Source organism: Chionomys nivalis, chromosome 9 (assembly GCF_950005125.1).
Source record: "Chionomys nivalis chromosome 9, mChiNiv1.1, whole genome shotgun sequence".
Taxonomy (NCBI): domain Eukaryota; kingdom Metazoa; phylum Chordata; class Mammalia; order Rodentia; family Cricetidae; genus Chionomys; species Chionomys nivalis.
Genome location: NC_080094.1, coordinates 54,616,077 through 54,636,090, shown reverse-complemented (window position 1 = coordinate 54,636,090; position 20,014 = coordinate 54,616,077). Strand labels below are relative to the sequence as shown.

Sequence of the window (20,014 nt, the reverse complement as noted above, 5' to 3'; positions counted from 1 at the left end):
GCATTCACCTTTCTTCTCCAGCTCAGCAGGCAACCCCGCTGGGGCTCTAAGTCTACAGTGCTCCTAGCCCCAGATTCACCAGGGACCCATCATGTCCTCCCAACTCATAGTGTGCAAAGCATCCCTTATACACCTTCTTCTCTGGCAGTCCCAAGCTGTGACGATCACACACGGGACACACAGAAGTCACTCCTGTGACGACCTGCTGCCGAGCAAAGCCAGGCTTAGCTTACTCTGGGCCAGAGCTCTATACAAGACTTCATGGGGCCACCCTGTCAGCCCTTTCTGTCCTGCCTGCTCCCATTCCGACCCAGCCAAGTCCTGGTCTTCCTTCTGGTCTCCATCCCACATTCCCCAGGGACCTGCAGTATCTCCAGGAGCTGCCCCTGCTGTTTGGTCTGCTGCAGCCTGTCTCCTCGCTCTGCCACCCTGTGGTCCAACTCTTCCCACTTGTGATTCAGGTCCTGGAGTCTGTTCTGTATGTCCTCCTGGGCATAGGGGTGGCTATGCAACAGCTCTCTTCCAGCCTGGAGTGGAGACAAAGGCCCAGGTATTTTGCTGAGCTGTGAGGATCCCACCACCAGCCACAACATGCTGCACCCAGGGGCAGGAGGCAGGTTGCTGGCTACCTAGGATGGTGGTACTTTCTGAGCTGATTTGAGTGCCTATCTGGGGGGGACACCCAGCTTCACACCCAGGTGAAGGAGGCAGAGGGGTCCCTTCCTTCAGTGACAACAGGAAGAGCAATATATGCTGGGAATCTGAAGACAAGAGGGCCCGGCACCTGCTGTCCAGTATCCTCACCTGCTGTAGGTCCTCCATGTACCCACTGGTAGCTAATAGCTCACTCTTAGCTATTTCGTGCCATTTGAGTTTCTGCCGAATGCTGCTCCATGCTTGGGAGGGTTCATCGGCCACCATGGGCCACTTCTCCTCCATCCACAGCATTAACTCTGCCACAGCCTGCTTCCACTCCTGCCGGAGACCAGGAGACAGAGGGTCCAGGACCCAGAGTGAGGGGTGGCACACCTGCTTCTAGGGCAAGGGGCCCTGTGGTGAAAAACAAGACCCAGAGCCAGTCCTCGGGTACAGGGGAGGTAGAGCTTGGATTTTTTTTTCTGATCCACAAATGGGGCAAGGACACTGTGCCCAGAAAGAGAAATGCCTGTCAGGTCCAACTCCTACAGACCACACCAGATCTCGGGTGTCTTGATCTAAATAGGTTGATATTCTTGGAGGCCTGGCCAAGCCCTAGGGCCTGAACAAGCATCAAGGCTAAGGTACAGCTGCTTCCTCTCACCATGCAAGCCTCTGGTGTGTCAGAAGTGAGGGCGGGTATGTAGGAGGATGAGGGGACAGTTAATCAAGGCATCCTTCTCTGAGAAGCACAGTGAGCACAGCTCCAGCCTCCTCTTGGAAACACCGGAGAACTGTGCTTCAAGGTAGGGAAAGGCTCAGTAAACAAGATCCTACTGGCTCAGCGCAGCTGTGGGCTCCAGGGCCCCCGCTTCTGCGGATCTCTCCCGCGGCCTAGGAACTCACGTGCACTCGGAGGGAAGCCAAAAGCCGCTCCCTTCTCTGCTCATTCCTCTCCTGGACCCTGGCCCATTGTTCCTGGGCACTGTGGAGCAGCTCTCTGATCCTGGAAAGCAGAAAGAGGAGAAGGCTCTTCTCTGTCCTGAACCCCCCACTCCCCAGCCCAAGGGAACCCCACCCCACCCAGCCTCAGGGCAGCAGTCTGCCCAGGTGCAGAGAAGGCAGCAGGCAGGTGGCTCACTTGTGCTCAGCAGGGTGTTGGCTCAGAAGCAGCTTCTCAGCACATGCCTGCAGGGCCTCAGCCCGAGATCCCAGGGTGCTCCGGAGCCACCCAAAACCCTGGTGCTGCTGCAGCAGGCTCTGGGCCTCCCTTAGATCCTCCTGGTACAGAGACCTGAAGTCAGCTCATCCCCAGGGCCTCCCTGCCCACCCTGGCTTCTGGACCCAAGGAGGCCAGCTCCCTCTAGGGGCGGAATGACAACACTCCAGTTTCACTCCCCCAACTCTTTACCCCAAGATTGTCCTGGTGGAGGAAGGCCTCATGGCTGGAACAGGTAGCAATGAAGCTATCCACTTCTTGGCCAAACCTCTGCAGCTCCAGCCTGTCCCGAAGTTCCTGCTCCCTCTGGCCCCATAGGGCCTTCAGCTGTTGGCCCTGCTGACCTAGGAGCCTTAGGGCACTGGCCACCTCTTGGGACTGTGGGGAGTCTGAGATTGCCTCCAGCTGCCGCAGTCTGTATAAAATAACATAGTACCAGCCCACCCCAGGTCGTCACCAGCGCCTCCAGCCCTTCACCACACCACAGAGCTCTGTGGCTGCTCAGTCCTACTGGTTCACTTTCTCACAGGACAGCTGTGTCCTGGCCTATGCATACGATGGAACGCAACAGTCCCGGCAGAAGGCACAGGATCCACATCACACTGTCCTCTAGGCAGATGACTGTGGCATGTTGGAACAGCACAACTCAACAAAAACATCACTCAGTCCGCACATGGCTGCAGTCAGGACCACTGGCACCTTTGATCCAGCATGGCAGGTGCCCCTTTAGGCTGAATGCTGCCCCCCCATTTTGAAAACACGTGGCATGTCTGTGTGAGGCAGGAAAAGCCAGCATTTCCTCTAAGCTGCTGCAACCCTAAAGGGTGTGTGTGACAAGTGTCTTGAAGGCAGGGGTCTGTCTCTCAGGGTCCACTTGATACCTATTGGGCTCCTTGGAGCAGGGGACAACCTGAGGGTTGCACATGGTGGCTCTGTTTGCTCACAAGACTGTATGTCACTTCTGACGGAAGTGACATAGAAATCTTAGTCCTATTGGTGAGTCCTGGGCCCTTTGACTGTAGAGGCCAGCAGGGTACGAAATGGGAAGCTAGATGCGGGGGGAGGGGGGGGAGAGGGAGCACCATTATCACAGCCAGGAGAGTGGCTGGGCTGGAACTCAGAGCCTCTGGCAGCTCAGTGTCTGGGGTCCCTTTCCAGAGTGTGCAGGTTGCCTGAGGTGGGCTGGGGTATCTTCTAAAAATCTGCCTGCAGATTTCGATCTTGAGTCGATACCAGCCCGACTCAAGGTCAAAAGCTCATGACATTGCTCTTGACCTTCCTTTTATGAACTCCACCCCCTCAGGTCTGTCCTGACCTCTCTTGCCACAGGCAGGTCTCCTCCTGTAGGCCTCCAAGCTTCCTCAGCAGCTCCTGGGCTGAGGCCACATCCTCCAGCTCCTCTTTGCTGCACAGTTGAGCCCAGATGCCCTCCGCCCACAGCAGCAACTTGTGGCTCTCTTGTAGGATGCCTTGCTGGACTCGAGCCTCAGTCTGGATTTGGACCTGCTGGGCCACTCGCCCTTGCACTTGCTTTAGCAGAGTCTGCAGCATCAGCACCTGCTCCTGAAGCAGCCAGCCCTCTCTGGGGCATGACTCCTTCGCCCTGCAGGATGATAGCCACCGCAGTCAGGACCCAGGCCTATGTCTCCTGGGAAAGTGGTGACAATTCCGAATGTGTCCCCACTCCCCCTAGCTAGAAGCAGCATGACCCTAGGGCTCTCCTTTTCTCTGAGTGTGGGAGCCAGACCCGATCCAAAGCTTTCTCAGAGGTCTAATGAAAGGAGAAGGAGAAGGCAATTCTATATCCTTACCTAGGGTAGACCTTGGAAGGTCCAGTCTGGGGCCTGGGCCTTGAAGGAGTTAAGGAGTCGGTTCCTGGGAACCAGGCCTTTCCCTCTGAAATGCCATGGTTACCAGTCCCGAGGCTGCTGTGTCAGCTATCCTGCATTCTCTTGTCATCCTTGTCTAACTTAGCTTTCCTCTGACCCTGGCCATTCTCTCCCTGCAAATAGTATACAAGATGCTGTCCTTCTTTTTTTTTTTTTTAATATTTATTTATTCATTATGTATACAATATTGTCTGTGTTATGCCTGCAGGCCAGAAGAGGGCACCAGACCCCATTACAGATGGTTGTGAGCCACCATGTGGTTTCTGGGAATTGAACTCAGGACCTTTGGAAGAGCAGGCAATGCCCTTAACCTCTGAGCCATCTCTCCAGCCCCGATGCTGTCCTTCTTAATAAATTCGCTTGGCATAAGGCAGTTTGTGCAAGGCCTCCCGACCCCAGTTTTTTGGTCTTTATCTTCTCATCTCCTGGCCCTCTCACTCGAGGCTTGTCACTGAAGAACAACCTCCCAGTGCAGGTCAAGATAGCACTTTCTCATGCCAACAGTCTCTGCCTTCTGCCAGCATCCTTCCAATACACATCTTGGTCACCTTCTCCCCATCCCATTCCTGCCCCTTCCTTATTTTATTAGGACCCTCCCTCTCTCCCTCTGCCCTCAATGCTTCCCCGGCCACCACCACCATCCCCAAACTGGCCATACTCAATGGCTGCTCTTTGGAGGTAGGAGATCCTGTTCTCCAGTACCAGGACCTTCTGCTGACTCTGCTGCAGGGTACGGTGACTGTCCTCAGAGCCTCCTGGCCCCAGAGCCTCCAGGCTGCCCATCACATTTAGCAGCTGGGCGCGTGTGGGTTCAGACTGCTGTAGAAGATGGTGCACCTCCATGCTGCGTGTGAGCTGCAGGCCTTTCTCCTCCTTCAGGGCCTCTAGCTGCTGCCACCTGAGTGGAGGATGCGGGGAGGATGCGGGGATGTATCCATCACAAGGACACCTCCCATCCATCCAATGACACTAAGCCAGCTGCGGTCTTAGAGCCTAGCAGGACAGATGCTTCTAGGCTGGTGGTCCTCTGCCCGCTCCTCACTATCTTTGATACCACCTAGCCCCTCTACCTGGTACCAAGCAAGGGCTTTGCCCTACCTGCATCCCCATCCCTGATTGTCACCTCTGGTTCAGGTCCTCCTCCTGTTGTTGGATTTTTGAGGTATGTTCTGGACATCTCTGCTTCAGCTGTTCAGCGGTGTTGACGACCTCAGCCCAGTGGCCTTTTCCGATGGCCAAGGCCATGAGAAAGTTCTGCAGAGAAGGACCCAGAGCCCTGGGAGGCAGGTTCTTCTCTCCCCATTCCCTCTTTTGACCACAAAGGGCCTTGGGATTGTTGGCTCTAAGACACTCATCCTGCTGGCCTTGAGACAGAAAGCATCTGAGTCCCTAGCCTTAGAGTCAGGCCTGCTGCCGTGGGACCCTCCCCAGACAGGACCAGAACAAACGTGAAATACGGGGCAAAACAGTGAGGAGTGGGAGGCAGAAGCAACACCAGGGTGGCAGAAACTTCGGGCTGTCTCCATTAGTGCAGCGGCTTACCTCACACTTGAGCTGTGTGACCTCTAAGTTGTCACCCTTGGGCTGCAGTGTTCGCAACAGGGATGTCTGCTCCTCCAGCCAGGACTGGAGCTCCCTACAGGAGCTGTAGAAGCTAAACAGAGCTACTGCCTCCTCTAGCCGGGCCCTGTGAAGCTGAAGAGGCAGCCCCAGGTCAGGGTGAAGGCTCAGTGCCCCCAAGGGAAGGGAGGGCACTCAGAGAGGTCCTGAGTGTACCCTGCTTATCCCAAGCCACTAGGAGGGTCGAGTCTTTACTCCACGATCGTATCACATCCCTTTAAAGATCCTGGTGATAATGTAAGCTCTTTTGGAGCAGGAAACATGTCAGTCACTGCCTTGTTCCTGGGATCATGTACAGCCTCTAGCCCAGTGGTTCTCACCCTTCCTAAGGCTGCTGCCCTTTAACATGGTTCCTCATGTTGTGGTGACCCAACCATAAAATTATTTTCATTGCTTCATCATAACTGTAATTTTGCTGCATATCTTATATTGTACCTTTGTAAAGATTTTATAGACAGGATATCTGATATGTGACCCCTGTAAAAGGGTCATTTGACACCCACCCCCGGCAAAGGGGTCATGACCCAAAGGTTGAGAATATTACTTAGCTTATGATAGGGGCATGCTTAACCTCCCATCCTTTCTCTCTTTTGGTGCAGGGATTGAACCCCAGCACCTCAATTATGCCAGGCAAACATGAGTTCACTGGGGGTTTTTCATCTTGTTGTGTTTCCCAGGCTGATCAAGAACACCTGGACTTATACAATCTTCTTACCTTGGAAACACCTGGGAATAAGGACATACGCCACGTGCTTAGCTATGGGCATTCTTGACCAAAGAGCATTACCTTTGCCAGGGCCAGTAGGTTCTCATAGTTCTGGCTCAAGTGAGCCTGTGCTTGGAGTACGGTGGTGGAGTCTACATAGAAGTCACATTCAGTCTGAAGGCACAGGGCAGACGCCACCTGTGCAGAAGGAAGGCAGTGTGTCCACACCTAGCTCCCACCAAGCAGTAGGATCTCCGAGATGGGGCCCGTGGTTGTACCTGGGGTTTCTGCTCTATGCTGCGAATGGTGGGCATCCTGCTCCGGCTGCTCCCCAAGTCTTTCAGCTCCCAGGTATTCAGCACCTCTTCTGGAAGCCAAGGGTACATACTGTTATGAGAGCACAGGGTTCAAGGGCGTTTGGGGCCCTCCTCCTCCCTGCTCAGTAGCTCACTACAAGGTGGGTCAAGGTTGTTCAGTGCCCATTGCTCCCTGTGCCTGGGCCTGCGTGAAGAGCTTTTAGGGGCTAAAAGGATTGCGACTGGACCTTCCCATTGGGGCTCATAAGTCTCTCAGGGCTGCAGGGCTCACAGGCCCAGAACAGATAGGACAGTATCCAGGGATGTACGTAGGTAGGCAAGGCATGTAGTCATGTCAGACATCATGGGTGTCTGGGGGAAAGAAAGGCCAGATGGTCCGGGTATTTAAAGAGGGTAAGACAAGGCCCATTGGACTCTGCCCAAGAAGTGCTGTGATGTGGTAGCTAGGCAGAGAGGAAGCATAGGCTAGCACCCCTCCCTGTGAATGGATGAGCACCCCGTCTCTATCTTTCTGTCCTCTGTCTCTGGGCAAGTTTGCACTGCAGAGCAGCAATAAGATTACTCAGGAATGGGTTATGGACATTGTAACGGTAGCTACAGAGTTCGGCAGTGGTGGTGCACACCTTTAATCCCAGCACTTGGGATGCAGATGTAGGTGGATCTCTGAGTACAAGGCCAGCCTGGTCTACAGAGTGAATGCCAGGACAGGCTCCAAAGCTACAGAGAAACCCGGTCTCAAAAAGCCAAAACCAAAATCAAAACAAATCAAACAAACAAGCAAAAAGAATCGGTACCGAAAGGGGAAGAAATCAGAGGAGAACCTGGAGAACTTCAAACTCCACAGAGCCAGCCTGACCATCTAAACTTTGCTGGTATGAAAACCACCTTCCTGTGCTGTCTAGAAGCAGGAACAGGCTGCTCTGAGCAACACAGGGTGTTTCCAGATAGCTCCAGTTACTTCTTTCTACTGAGCTCACATTGGCCTCCCCTGAACTTCTTCGGTTTGGCTTTGGGATGCCCTAGACACAGCCGAAGGGAAGATGTTTGACCTCGTCGCTGACAGACTTCACGCTCTCACGAGGGTCATGCATGACCCTGTACCTCTGGTGGAGAAGGGCGCCTGTTGGTGTGAATGCTGGCTGGCTGTTGCTGCTAAAACCTGGGTCCCACCGTGAGGTTCTCCAGCTGTGTCTCTGTCAAGCCTTTTCCAGTCTTCTGGGGGTTCCTCCTGTATAGAGGGACAAGGTTCTGCTTAGGCAACCAAGCGGCTCCCCACCTGGCAGAAGGGCAGACTCTAAGCCTCTCCTGAGCGAGTGATAAAAGCAAAGACTGCAAATGCCAGGGGCCAGGCCTGGGGCCTCCATCTTTGCCTGCACTGGGTGGAACAGGAACACACAAAAGGGATGAGATGGTTCCATTTATTAATAAGTAACACACTGGGAAGGCAGATGCACAGAGCAGGAAGAAACCATGATGCCCTGGACCAAATACACCGTGTTGTGAACTGTAAGTATTAGGAGAGAAGCCCCATAGGTGCAAGGGTGGGGAGCGTGTGCATGTTCAGAAACAGCTTTGGTCAAAGAATCAAAAAGGCCTCTTTTGCCAGAGAAGACGGGGTCTTTAGGCAGTAGCCTGCCTCCAATCTCATCTTGATTAACTTGTTTGTAAAGGCTGGTGGTGTTCTAGATACTTGCTAACACAGATCCGTTTTTTAGATGATTAACTATGTGGTCTGGGAGTAAACACAAAGGAAAAGGGAGAGATGGGCCCATAAGGTCTGGGAGCGTGAGGCACCGTGTGCAGGCGGGTCAAGGTCTTTCCTCCATCCATGTACCAATTTCGTGGCTGTGTTAGGTGATGCGGTCTGGAGGCCCTAAATGCAGCCTCCATGGGAATACGTGGGACAGGGTTGGGCAGGGAAGGGGAGAGGGATGTGGGCATCTTTAGGGTTGTCAAATCAGAGAACCAAAAGGGACTTCAGGGTGAAGGATTGTGAAAAAAGCTTTTGGGGAGAACTTTCATGTTCTTGAACTATGCTGGGCAGACCTAGCCAAGTCCAGCTATCCTTGATGCCTATTGTCAACAAACAGAATTCCAAGTGACCTGAGACTGGAGCCGGGAGAGGCCGTGGGGGTAAGGAATGAACGATCAGCTCTGGGCAGGGAGCAGCGTGTGCCTCACACTTAGTGTAGGAGACAGGAGTCCAAGCCCTTTTCCAGGATCAGGAGCGCACCTTGGGCGACACCTGGGCTGCGGCAGCCCTCGCCTGATCCTCTAGCTCGCGCAGCTCCGACTGGAAGGCGCGCATGCCTCGTTCCAGGAGCAGGTGGCGCTGCAGCAGGACCTCGGCCTCTGCCTGGTCCTTCCCGCAGGATGCGCTTTCCAGTTGCTTCTGCCGCAGGAGAAGCCAAGAAGCTGCCTCGGCTGAGTTAGAAAAGTACTGTGGGGAGGTGGAGAAGGGTTGAGAGCGTGCAGGTGCCCCCGCGCCCCCCCCCCCCGCTCCCTGTGGGCGCGCCCCGCCCCGCACGTTCTACCTGCCCAACCAACAATGCACTTTGCAGCCTGGCGCGCCTCCTTGCGGCTTCAGTCCAGAGTAGCTGCCATGTTCCCTGCACGGCTTCAGTCCTTTCCAGAGGATCCGGCTGTATCAGGGGCCCTCTGACACTGAGGTTGCGACCCCTCTGCATGAGATCTGCACACACAGACTGGTGGCGTTGGAGTTCGGTTTCCAGAGCCTAGCAGGGTTAGGGGTGTGGGTTGTGAAGGAAGGGAGAGGTGACGCCGGGAATTTCAAGCCTGACAGGCAAGGAGGTCGGGATGTCAGAGAGAGGCACCGAGTGGACAGACACCTTGTGTTTCTGCAGAGCGGTAGAGATCTGAGCGAGGTCCTGGCCAGGGGCTGCCTTCTCCATTAGCTGTCTGCACTCCCTCAACCAGGCCTCCTCCTCCTCACAGCTGTGCAGGAGCTGTGCCAGCTGCAGGGTCTGTTCCAGCCGGGTGCGTCTGAGGAGGGACCGAAGGGCCATGAAAGGGTTTGGGGAAGAGCAGATCACGGGGAGGGACTTTGCTCACTTGCATCAGATATGGCCTTTGGCAGGATTTCCTCAGAATGGCTTAACAAGTAAGACTGAGACTCGGAGGCTCAGGAGCAGGGTAGAGGAGGTGGCGAGATCAAGATTTCTGCTTGGGCAGGAGATTATTAAAGTTTCAGGAAAGTTCTACAGACCGGTGAGGATTTGGGACCGGCTCTTACCGCGCTCTGACAAGGGACACGAGGTTGTGGTGAAGCTCCACCAATGCCAGGGCTTTAGCCTGCAGCACCTGCACACCGGAGCCCTGGGAGGAGTCCAGCTGGGACGTCTGCTGGGCAAGGCGGTTCACTTGGCTTCTGTAGGCTGAGACCTGGGCCTCCAGCAGGTCATGCCTCTGCAGCAGCAAGGCTACTTCTTCCAGCTGTGGCCCACAGGCTGTGGAGCTGGCCAGCACCTGGCCAGAGAGGAGTGGTTAGCGCATTTCTAGGAGCTGGGTATCTGTGAGCACCCGTGCGGGGAAAGGACCTCCCAGAGTTCAGCTTATCTGCCCACCTGCAGCTCCCCAAGCTGGTTCGTGGTAGCCTCCACCTCCTGCAGAAGGCTCAGCACAGTTTGTGTGCCTGCGATCTGCTTCTTCTGCTCCTGTAGACACTGCAGGAGCTTCTGCCAGCGCTGGGTGATCTCCTTCTGCCTAGAGAACAGGAGGCAAGGGAGCATGGCTGTCCCTACCTCGGGAGCCAGGGTAGGGTATGAATGTGAACATCTAGACATGGATGGTTGGAAGAGTGTGTTCACAGTCAGAGGGAGCCTGGAAGGTTCAGATGTCCAGATCCTTACCCACCCCTCATGCCTAGTCCCCATCTCTATGAATGAAAACTATCTTTCCAGGTACACAGACTAAAACTATGACAGCTCAGTTTCTTAACTCCGGATCTGTCTGCAAATCCTGTTCGGTACTATCTTCAAAATGTATCAATTGATCTTGGCTATCACAACTGTAATCCCAGGACACAGGAGGAGAGGGCGAATTGCCAGTTTTGAAGTCAGCCTGGTCTATATAGTGAGTTCTGTCTCTGTGAGACCCTGCCTCAAAAGCAAAATAGGAAGTTGTATTCAGAATGCCAGGACTTTCCACCACCCCACTGCTCCCCCCCAGGATTCTATGCCAGTTTCATAAAGGGCTCTTTACTTCAGCCTTTACCCCTTCAACCTGCCCTAGCATACACGCAGGTGACCACAGGCACCAAGCCTACAGTGGCTCACTCCTCTGCTCAAGATGCAGAGATTTCCTAGCTTTCTGAGGAAAAGAAAAAAAAAATCCACAAAAAGGCTCTTGCCTTACTATTTAAGGCCCGGCTTAACCCCCATCCCTCTCCCTCATCTCCTGTGACTTGGGCAATTAGCCACCACACCCCTGCTACTTTTCAACCTTGTAAGGTGTGTAACTACCTTGGGGTGCTATTCTTGCCATTCCCTTTGCTCAGGACAGTCCCCCCCCCCCCCACACACACAACCAGCTCACTTTCTTCCCCTTGATCTAACCAAAAGTCAACTGACAGCCTCTTGCCTTGGTCTCTCATAGTCCTGTGTTTGCTTGCTTTTCCTGTCTGTCTTTTCCTCCTTCCCTCTCTCCCTCTCTCCCTCCCTCCCTTTTTCTTTTCTGAGGACCGAACCAAGGGCCCTGTGTATTATACACATATGCTAACACTGAGATAGACTCAAGACCCTAATTTTTTGTTTGTTTTTTGACATGGGGGTCTCACTAGGTAAGCCCTGGCTGGCCTAGAACCTGCTCAGTAGCATTCTGGCCCTGCAACTCACAGAAATCTGCCTGCCTCTGCCACCCAAGTGCTGCTGGGATTAAAGGTGTGTGCCACCACACCTGGTCCAGCCCCTAATTTTTAAAACTGCTCACATACAGTTTATGTGATTTATTTTCTTTCTGGTTTTCCTTGGGAATGCTTTAAGCCTCAGGAGGGAAAGAATTTTTGCTTGCCCACAGCACTGCTAAGTGTTTGATAATGGTGTGTAGGGTTACGGTGTGTACCACATAAAGGCCTGTTTAGTGAGTGTGCTAACTAATGAGAGGCTAACCAGAGAGACCAGTGCTTTACCAGCGTGGGTAAGTTATACGTGGTGTGAATTTGTGGGTCCATGGGATTATCTCTTTAGCAGGTCTCTGAAGCCACAGACCACCCTGCTCTTCTGGAGGTTGCTGTGAGGACAAATGGGTTCACTTGCTTGGCGCTCACCTGCGGGCCACATCTGCCCAGTCGTGATACTGTTCCTGCTGCAGGATGGCTGCAATCTCGCCCAAGGCCTGGAAGCGCCCTTCCTGGGGCAGGATACTAGCCTCTAACATGCTCAGCCTCTGGGTGGCTGCCTCCCCTGTGGTTGGGTTGATGAGGGAGTCTCTGGCCTGCACTAGCATCTGCTCTGCCTCGTTTAAAAAGCTTTCCCGGAGGGCTGCCTTGTGCCGGAAATGGCGGGCCAGAGTATCCAGTCGCTCTAGCTGGAGCAGCCTGTGCTGCATGGCCTGGCTCCTGGAGGTCTCTGCCCTCTCTAGTTCTGCCCAGCGCTGGGCCAGTTCTGCAGGGCCCAGGCCCTCTCCGGGTAGGAACGGCCTTCGGTTTTGGGCTCGGAGTGTTGTCTGCAGCTGGAAGAGCAGGGCCTCTATGGCTCCTCGCTGCTGCAGCCGAGGTGGCTTTTCCTGGGCATGGAAGGAGGCAAAAGCTGCCAGTAGCTGGCGCATGGCAGGCAGCGAGTCTGGGAAGTCCCGAGCCTCCAGCTGCATCTGCTTCTCTCCAATCCAGTGGAGCAGGTCAGCCATCAGCTGCGCATATTGTGCCTCAAGTGCCTCTGTCTCCTGGAGCTGCAGCAGGATCTGGAGGAGGGCGGAGCGCTGGTCAGGCTGCACCTGGGGTGGGCCTCAGAATGAAAGCCCCACCACTGGTGCTAAGTGCCAGGCAGAGTTGTCCACGTAAGGCTGGCATTCCTTCTCTTAGCTGAGGATGCACAAAACACCCCCCCTGTACCCGGAAGAGTGGCAGGGACATTGTACCCTCAGACGGCAGTACTCTCTCTGCAACTGGGCTGCGACCACATCTTCCTCCGTCTAACTTTGCTCCTTTAGCCTCATCTGCAGGTTGAGGGTCTACAGGCTGTCATCTCCTCAGCTTTCTGGCCCCTTCTTCCCTGTGCCCCTACTCCCTAAATCAGCTCCCAGTTTTTGACCCCCACACCAACATTAGGACACTTACCCCGAGGACAACCCTTCCAGGCCTCAGACTCTGCTGTCGCATCCACAGCGGGAGAGAGCCCCCCAAAAGCATGGACTCAGTGTAGCGCCTGCTGCACGGAGCCTCTTCTATGCCTGTCCTTGAAGATTTGGCTCTCTAAACCTTTTAATCCCATTAGAAGCGGAACAGTTTTTGAGGGCAGTGGAGGCAGAAGGCCGGAAAGGGTCACTGCTCCCCTGGCTTCTCCTGTATGCCAGGCACCATGCTAGGTACTCACTAACACTCCCTTGGGCACCCAGACAGCCTTCCATCACTCACGAGTTGGTCACCTCTATGTCATGCGTGGAGCACAAAGAAGAGAGGCGATTTGGCCAAGGCCAGGAGCCAGTAAGAACGCAGGGACAGCCAGTCAGACAGACGTGCCCCCTCTTATCACCAACCTTAGCCAGCCTCCTCTGGGCCATCTGCCTCTGGTGCAGGCGCGAGAAGCAGTGGTAGTACAGGGACACATAGGTCATGATGGAGCGCTCATCTGGATGCAGGGAGGCCACGTCCTCAGGGTCCAGCAGCTGGGCGATGCCTAGCTCCTGCTCAGCCACTCGGAAGGCAGAGGAGAGGTTGTGCAGAGGGTGCTGCCGACTCAGTGAGCCATAATTCAGCAGGTCTGGCCTGGGCAGAGAGCAGGAAGGTTCCTCGGAAGAACAGCCTGCTTTCCTTACATTAGCTATTCACTGCTTAGTGTGACAGCGCTTTTCCTCCGATAGTGGGGGACAGGCAGAGCTTGGTAGGAGGGAGGGTTAACGTGGCAGAGGGGCCAGGACAAGATGTGGTAGGGCATCCCCAAGGGGTAGACAGACACTAGCTAGACAGAGGACCGGGAAGAGACAAAGCACAGGAAGTAGGAAAGGCAGGGGTCAAAGGCAAAGCTGCAGACTGGGCCCTTAAGGGAAGGAGGAGGGGCAGGTCTACAGCAGGGACCAGACCCAGGGTCTCTCCATTTACGTCCCCACTTGTCCTTCTTTTTCCAGGCCCAGGGACACGGAGGGCAGGGTGGGTGGAAGAGCCGGCAGCATCCCAGCCTGGGGCTCTGGGCTCAGTGGCTGGAGGCCTTCAGGCTTTAAGACGCACCTGTGCGCGTGGAGGAGGGCATTAAAGCCAAGCCCATCGCTCCAGCTGCGGGAGAAGTCGGTGATGTTGACGTTGGTGTAGCTGGCTGTCTTCCGCTGGCACCATGCCAGCAGGGCTTCCTTAGCAGACAGCAAAGCTGCACTGGCCCCGAACTCCTCCTGGCAGGACAGGGCGGTGGGGTCAGTGTGTGCGGTGGGTGGAAGCTACCAGAGCCTGCAGGCTGTGGCAAGGGAGGCTCAGAGGCCTGGACAGGGGCTTTATTAAGAGTAAAAATTGAGAGTGACAGGGAGAGACGAGGGGTGGGGATGACAGGGACACTCTGGGCTCTCCAAGAAAGGATGGATGGGAAAGGCCAAAGGAGCCTCTTTAGATAGCAGCCTTCATCTCTGGACCAAACCCCCAAGCAGTCTTCCTAAGGGGTCTCACATCCTCAGGAAAGGAAAAGTCTGATTTTTTTTTAAAAAATAACATTTTAGGGTTGGTGGGATATTCAATCATGTGACTTAGCTCAGTGTAGCACGTGTGACCAGGAACACAGAGGAGCCACACAGCACACATTGAGGCCTGTCAAGTCACAGCCTGGACCATTTCATAACTCTGTCCCAGAGGAGCGGCAGGGAGGTGTGGCCTCGTTCAGGCTCTGCGGTCAGGTCTAAGGAGCAGGAACACTCCAAGTTTACAAGAAAGCCTCTCTCTCTCTCTCTCTCAATGCCCTATCACAGTATTTTTAGTATACTGTACTATATTTAGTACACTTCTTTCTCACCCTTCCGACTGAAGCTAGTTCCAGAAGAGTGACTGACTGTGTGTCAACCTCTTCACAACCCTTTTGAAGGGCCAGGCTGGAGCCAGCTGACCTGAGCCCTCACAGAACGGAAGGTAGGGCTCACTACACTCCTGTCACCCCAGCTTTGTAGGTCAGGCACAAGTCCTTTTCACCTCAGTTCTCTATTCTCTGTGGCAGTTACCGTTAGGGTTTAAACATCTTCACACACTTCTGAGGTGAAGTCTCTTCCATATCTAATTTCCTCGGGTGGTGCTGAGAGGTGTGTGAGAGAAGCTAGGACACTGTCCAGGACCCAGCTGAGTAGGGAGAAGGCCTGAGGTGGCTGCAGAGGCCCTGGGAACCAGGCTTACCAGTAAATGCCTTCGCCCACTGAGCCAACTCACAGGCCTTCAGATGGTTTGTTTTGAGGGGCGTCCTGTATATGTTAGACCCATGACTTTTTTTATTAGGGTCTCACTCCCCAGCTTGACTTCCCCAACCCAGGTGGAGTTGGGGGTGAGGCTTTGGAAATCATAAAACAGAAACTTGATAGTTATCAGGACATTCTGCTTGTATTTTCTGACCCAGGCGGAGGGGGAAGGAGGGACAGGAAAAGATGGAGACAGTGATAATTCTGCCTCCAGGATCTTCAAGATCCCGAGGACTTCAGAGACCTCTGGGCCAGGGTCCCTTTTTATATCTAACTTCCTCTGATGGTGCATTGTGGTGTAGCGAAGGTAGCCAGGATCCAGGCCAAGTAACACACCAGGAAGAGGCCTCACCAGCAAGCCACTTGTCCCCGACCCCTATTCTTATTTCAGCACATGGCAGCACCCTGGGTTCTTTGCCCGCAGATGGAGAGTGAAAGTTCAGCTAGTGAGCACCAAGGGTCTGCTGTGGGATCATCAGCATGGGCGGAACTGCTCTGTCCCCAGGGGCCTGAGGTGAAGCCAGGGCTGGGCTAGGCCATGGCATACTGGAGGGTGAGACATACCCTGTCCAGGGAGATGTGGGAAATCTGGAAACGCAGAATGATGACCCAGAGGAGTCCCAGGATGAGCGACTGGTCTCCATCCACAATGTTCTCTGGTCCGATGAAGGCTATGGGCACCTACGGGCATGGGTGATTGGGCTAAGCCATGAAGCCTCTGTTTCCGAGAAACCCGGAGTCCAGGAGGCTGTGAGACAGGAGGGTCCTGGAATCCGGCCTCCTCCAGCCAGCGGTTCTCCAGGGAGAGCAGGCAATGGACAATGTCAGGAAAAGGATGGCGCTCTGAATAGTTGGGACATTGGTCTAAGCCTCCCCAGGTGCTCTCTGAGCAGGTAAACCAGCCTGGGTAGCGGACCCTCATATATGGTGCTGCCTCCTTTTCCCAGTGCCACTGCATCTCAAGAGGGTGCTGGGTCCCTGAATCGCCCCAGACCTCAGTCTTCAGTAGGTATTTCAACTCCAAGAGAGCTGTTAGAAGTCCAGGGTCTCCATCTCCACCCAGCCAGATTCTCTAGAGTCTGGGCCCAGGAATCTGCATTTGAGCAAACAGTGGGTGGCTCAAGGGTGAAGCCACTGGTCTAGATCTTGCTCCTCAGAGGAGAGGACGGGTTAACTCAGGACAGATGTAGCAGGGCCTCACGGGATCTGCCTGGTCCCCCCCCCCCCCCCCCCCCGGCTCCATCTTCTCTGCTGAGTCACGCGGTACCAAGGAGGAGAACTGTGAGATCAGGACTCTGGCTTTGCTTGCGGCATCCCTGGTGCCTGATCCTAACACAGGCCTTAGTGTCCTTGCACAGGCTGGCTGTCTCAGCTGTCTGAAAATATTGTCGTCCCCCCCCAGAGGTCGGCATGATTAGTCCCCTTTCTTCCTTTAAGCCTCTAGTGTGGTGTCGCTTTGTCAACATGGGCTGCTCCAACCATCTCATTTGAAGTTGTAACCATGCATTTCCCTCCCACCTAGACCCACACATCTGCTCCTGTTTACTGACACATAAACATACACCTAATGTACACCACCGCTCCCCTAGTGGGGTGTTGGTTTTGCTCCCCAATACAACCCCAGTTCTTAGCAGAACTTTATTACTGGTGTCTACCAGGTAGGAACGATGAGCTGAATGAGCAAAGGGGAGGCGCCCTGTAAGACCAGAGCAGCTGTGAGCTGGTCCCTAGCCCTGCGTGAGGAACTTCCCTAGGCATTGTACCTTGTGGGCACAGCTGCACCTCACAGGTCTCTGAGCCATGCACCCATGCACTTCCCTCTCCTGGCCCGCATCACTCTGTATTCACCTCAGCTCGAAGGTATGACACCTGGCTAAAGGAGGGCTTGTCCCTTCCTTCCAGCTCTCCAGAGTCAATTCTCCCAGCTTTAGGTTTAGCAATATCAGCGGATCAGTGAACTCGATCACAATGGCAGGGAATCAGCAAATATTCAGACTTTGGTGTGGTGGTGTGTGTTTATATATGTGTATGTGGCAACAGACCAGTGGTGCCGGTCATGAGGGGCCCTCTGTGCTGTGGGAACTATTGCCTCTTTTTAAGGCCCATCTCTTTGGTTTGATCTTCCCCAGGTGACTCTGGTGCCCTCCTGAACCCTTCTCTATGGCAGCCTCCTGTGGACACACACACAACCTAGACTCTGCTACTTGGTTGACCACGCATCTTGCCTGATAAGTCATTGTGGATCTACATGTCCAGGTTTAAGAAGAGAGAAGATCACGAACACTCAGATTCTTTCGGCAAAGAACCCTGCAGTCCTCCTTTATCAGACAGAGATGCTTTCTGTCCTGCTGGGATGCAGACTGTTCCTGCTGTGGCCAGCTGGTGGCCTGAGTCAAGTGCACTGTGCAAGGAGAGCTTTGTGCTGGCTCTTGTGCCTCGGCTGCACCTGGTATTCAGGCCCGGATCTCCTGCTCTGCCTGAGGCCTATCATACGACGGCCCCTGGTTGCTGCTCACCCAGCTATCCACCCAGAAACCCCTTCCCAGAACACACCTTGGCCCTGAGGAAAGCCAGTGCATGGCTGTTGTTCTCCAGAAAGTGCACACGCAGGCGGCCTGGGCTGGGCGCTGGCAGGGCTTCCCCAGAAATAAGCTCCAACAGCCTCAGGAGGTGGGCACCATCAGCAAGCTCTGCATACAGGTTCTGGATCCTGATACCCACCTGAGGAGTGGATTGGGGGCAGATGTGGGATCGGCCCAGTATCTCCTGCCCACCTCACTTTAAAGCCTGGGAGGAGCAGGCCAGAAGAGCTGCAGGCCGGGGATCCCATAGCAGGTCCCCAGGTCGCTGACCAGAACTGGAGGCTCCCAGGCCACACTTACCCGGCCCAGTCGGAAGATGTTGTTGATCCAGTTGGTAAAGGTCTTCTCCTGCATCTGCGCATGCTGAGCCTGGAGCTTGCGGACATGGCCGATCTCATACTCAGAGTCCATGGCCAAACTTGGACTCGGCAAGGCGGAGCTGCGGGCCTGAGTCTCTTCCTCAGAGATGCTAAGGAACTGGAGGGTTGAAGGGATAACCACCCTATGACCCTATAGCTCTTGGAGGATGAATGGCAGCTGGCATCTCCCTGTGTCTGGAGATGGTGGGAAACACTGTGGGCACTGATGAACCTGCCAGAAGACCGAGCCCTGTCCTGCCACATTATTCACATGAAGGATAGGAATATGAGGTGGAGCCTATGCAGATAAGAAGCCTGACTGGTAACCTGCACTTGAATGACCCAGAGTCACACCCCCCCAGATTCTTCTCGGAACCCCCGCTAGTCCTACCACCACAGCCATTGCCCCCTGTTCTTTGGCTCAGTTTTGGCAAAGAAGGAAGACAGGGCCTGCTTACCTTGGCAGTTGGCGTCTGGGTCCTCACTAGGAGGTCCCACTGTCGGATGGAGATACAAGATAGCAGGGCTTGGGGAATGAGGGAAAGGCGACCAGGAAAGTCAGGCTGGAGTGAGGCCACAGCGCGGCCCTCCCCTTTGCCAGCCTGACAGGGGTAATGTCACACAGGCAGCATTGTCCTCCCACCTGCTACAGGGCAGAGCCCAGACAGGAGGGGGTGGCTAGAGAATGTTCTAGGCTCATAGCTGGGGGGTTTCCTCCCTCATTCTCTACCCCATCCCCTGGCTGCTTCCCTTGTTGGCAGGTGAGGGTCTTGGCTCTGAGGGTCTTGTTGGCTCTGTGAGAACATGGTAGGATGCTGAGGTCTGAATGAGACATCAATGGCCAGGGTCTCTGGCTGAAAGCTGTGGGCTCACTTCCCTCCTGCACCCCATCCTAGGACGATAGGTCGAGCAAACTGACTAACAGTCCCTCCCTTACCTGAGAACAACTACGGGGACCCTAACATCCTGGGCTCAGCTTCCTAGGCTCCGACCAGCTCAGCCGAGCATTGAGAAGGCAGCCAATGACAGACGAATTGTGACAGGCAAGGGTACCAGGGAAAGCAGCTTCTCAGAGAGGCAGCCCCCACTAACTCCCCTATAAGCAACAACCCCCTCCCAGACGCTGCCTGTCAGAGGCCCTCTTCTCAGGAGCCTTGGCCACAGGGACACCCACCCTGTGCCCTCTCCCAGAGCCTTCAAGGACATCATCCACACACAGCCACTCAGAGACTGCGGCCCAAGTTTAGCCAGTTGTATGGAACCCCCAAGGCAGGCGCGCATCCGTCCTCTTGACTGCAGCACAGGAGGGGCTTACCACCCTCTGCATGGCCTGCCTGGAGCCCTGGACCACTGTCAGCTCCAAGGAAGATTCTGGGGAGATGGCACAGTCTTTCAGGACCAGTTCCTGTTTTGTAGGGGAATATTTCAATTGGCTTAAGCTAAACAGGAAAGAGGGGCGGGGTCTACTGTACCCAAACTTCGGGGGGGGGGAAAGGAATACGCTGTGCCGAATGGTGACCAGGTCAGCTTCATCACGAGGGTGACAGGGAAAAGCCCAGTGTTGCGCAGGTGGCTGCGCAGGTGGCGCACACCTGAAGTGCGTGAGAGAGTGAGGCCTGCGTCTTAGGGGTGTGCTCATCCCTGCCCCGCTCCACAGTCCCTTCAGCCTGGGCTTTTACTCTCTCAGTTAAGGTGTGAGCTTCAGTAGGGTCTTTGTCTCCAGTCATGTGACCCACTGTGAGACCTCTTCCCAGAGAGGATGCGGGCGGAACTGGGGTTACAGGGATGGCATGGAGAAGAGGCGTAGTTCCCTGGACTCTTCCATCTCCTGTCAAAATGGACCCAAGGGACCACTTTCCTCTTGAGAAGTGGGCACAGTTACAAGTCGGAGCCAGTGTGGATGGACACTTTCAAATAAGGTTTTATAAAATAGAGGCATTGTATACTTACCGTTGCTAAATACTATATATTCTGACATGTTCTTGAATTGGGCCCTGGGTTACTTGAATAAACTCAGGCTCCCTGTTCTGGGGTCATACTGTCTGGCCATCTGCCTACCCTATGAGATCAGCAGGACTTCCCTGGCAGGGA

General features: G+C 54.7%; 1 protein-coding gene across 1 annotated transcript in view; it reads right to left on the bottom strand.

Annotated features, from left to right (window-relative positions):
• The window catches only part of Sptbn5 (spectrin beta, non-erythrocytic 5), a 40,190-nt gene extending 22,203 nt beyond the window's left edge, over positions 1–17,987 (bottom strand). Inside the window, 23 exon segments of the mRNA XM_057780175.1 lie at positions 363–527; positions 805–975; positions 1,543–1,642; positions 1,778–1,917; positions 2,048–2,270; positions 3,171–3,458; positions 4,403–4,642; positions 4,868–4,998; positions 5,287–5,439; positions 6,152–6,268; positions 6,349–6,437; positions 7,489–7,663; positions 8,585–8,827; positions 8,922–9,122; positions 9,237–9,390; positions 9,641–9,873; positions 9,972–10,110; positions 11,672–12,303; positions 13,099–13,327; positions 13,787–13,944; positions 15,547–15,663; positions 17,536–17,703; positions 17,865–17,987. Of these exon segments, the coding sequence (XP_057636158.1) occupies positions 363–527; positions 805–975; positions 1,543–1,642; positions 1,778–1,917; positions 2,048–2,270; positions 3,171–3,458; positions 4,403–4,642; positions 4,868–4,998; positions 5,287–5,439; positions 6,152–6,268; positions 6,349–6,437; positions 7,489–7,663; positions 8,585–8,827; positions 8,922–9,122; positions 9,237–9,390; positions 9,641–9,873; positions 9,972–10,110; positions 11,672–12,303; positions 13,099–13,327; positions 13,787–13,944; positions 15,547–15,663; positions 17,536–17,703; positions 17,865–17,975 (4,377 nt within the window). The 5' untranslated portion in view covers positions 17,976–17,987.
• Between the last annotated feature and the right edge of the window lie 2,027 nt (positions 17,988–20,014).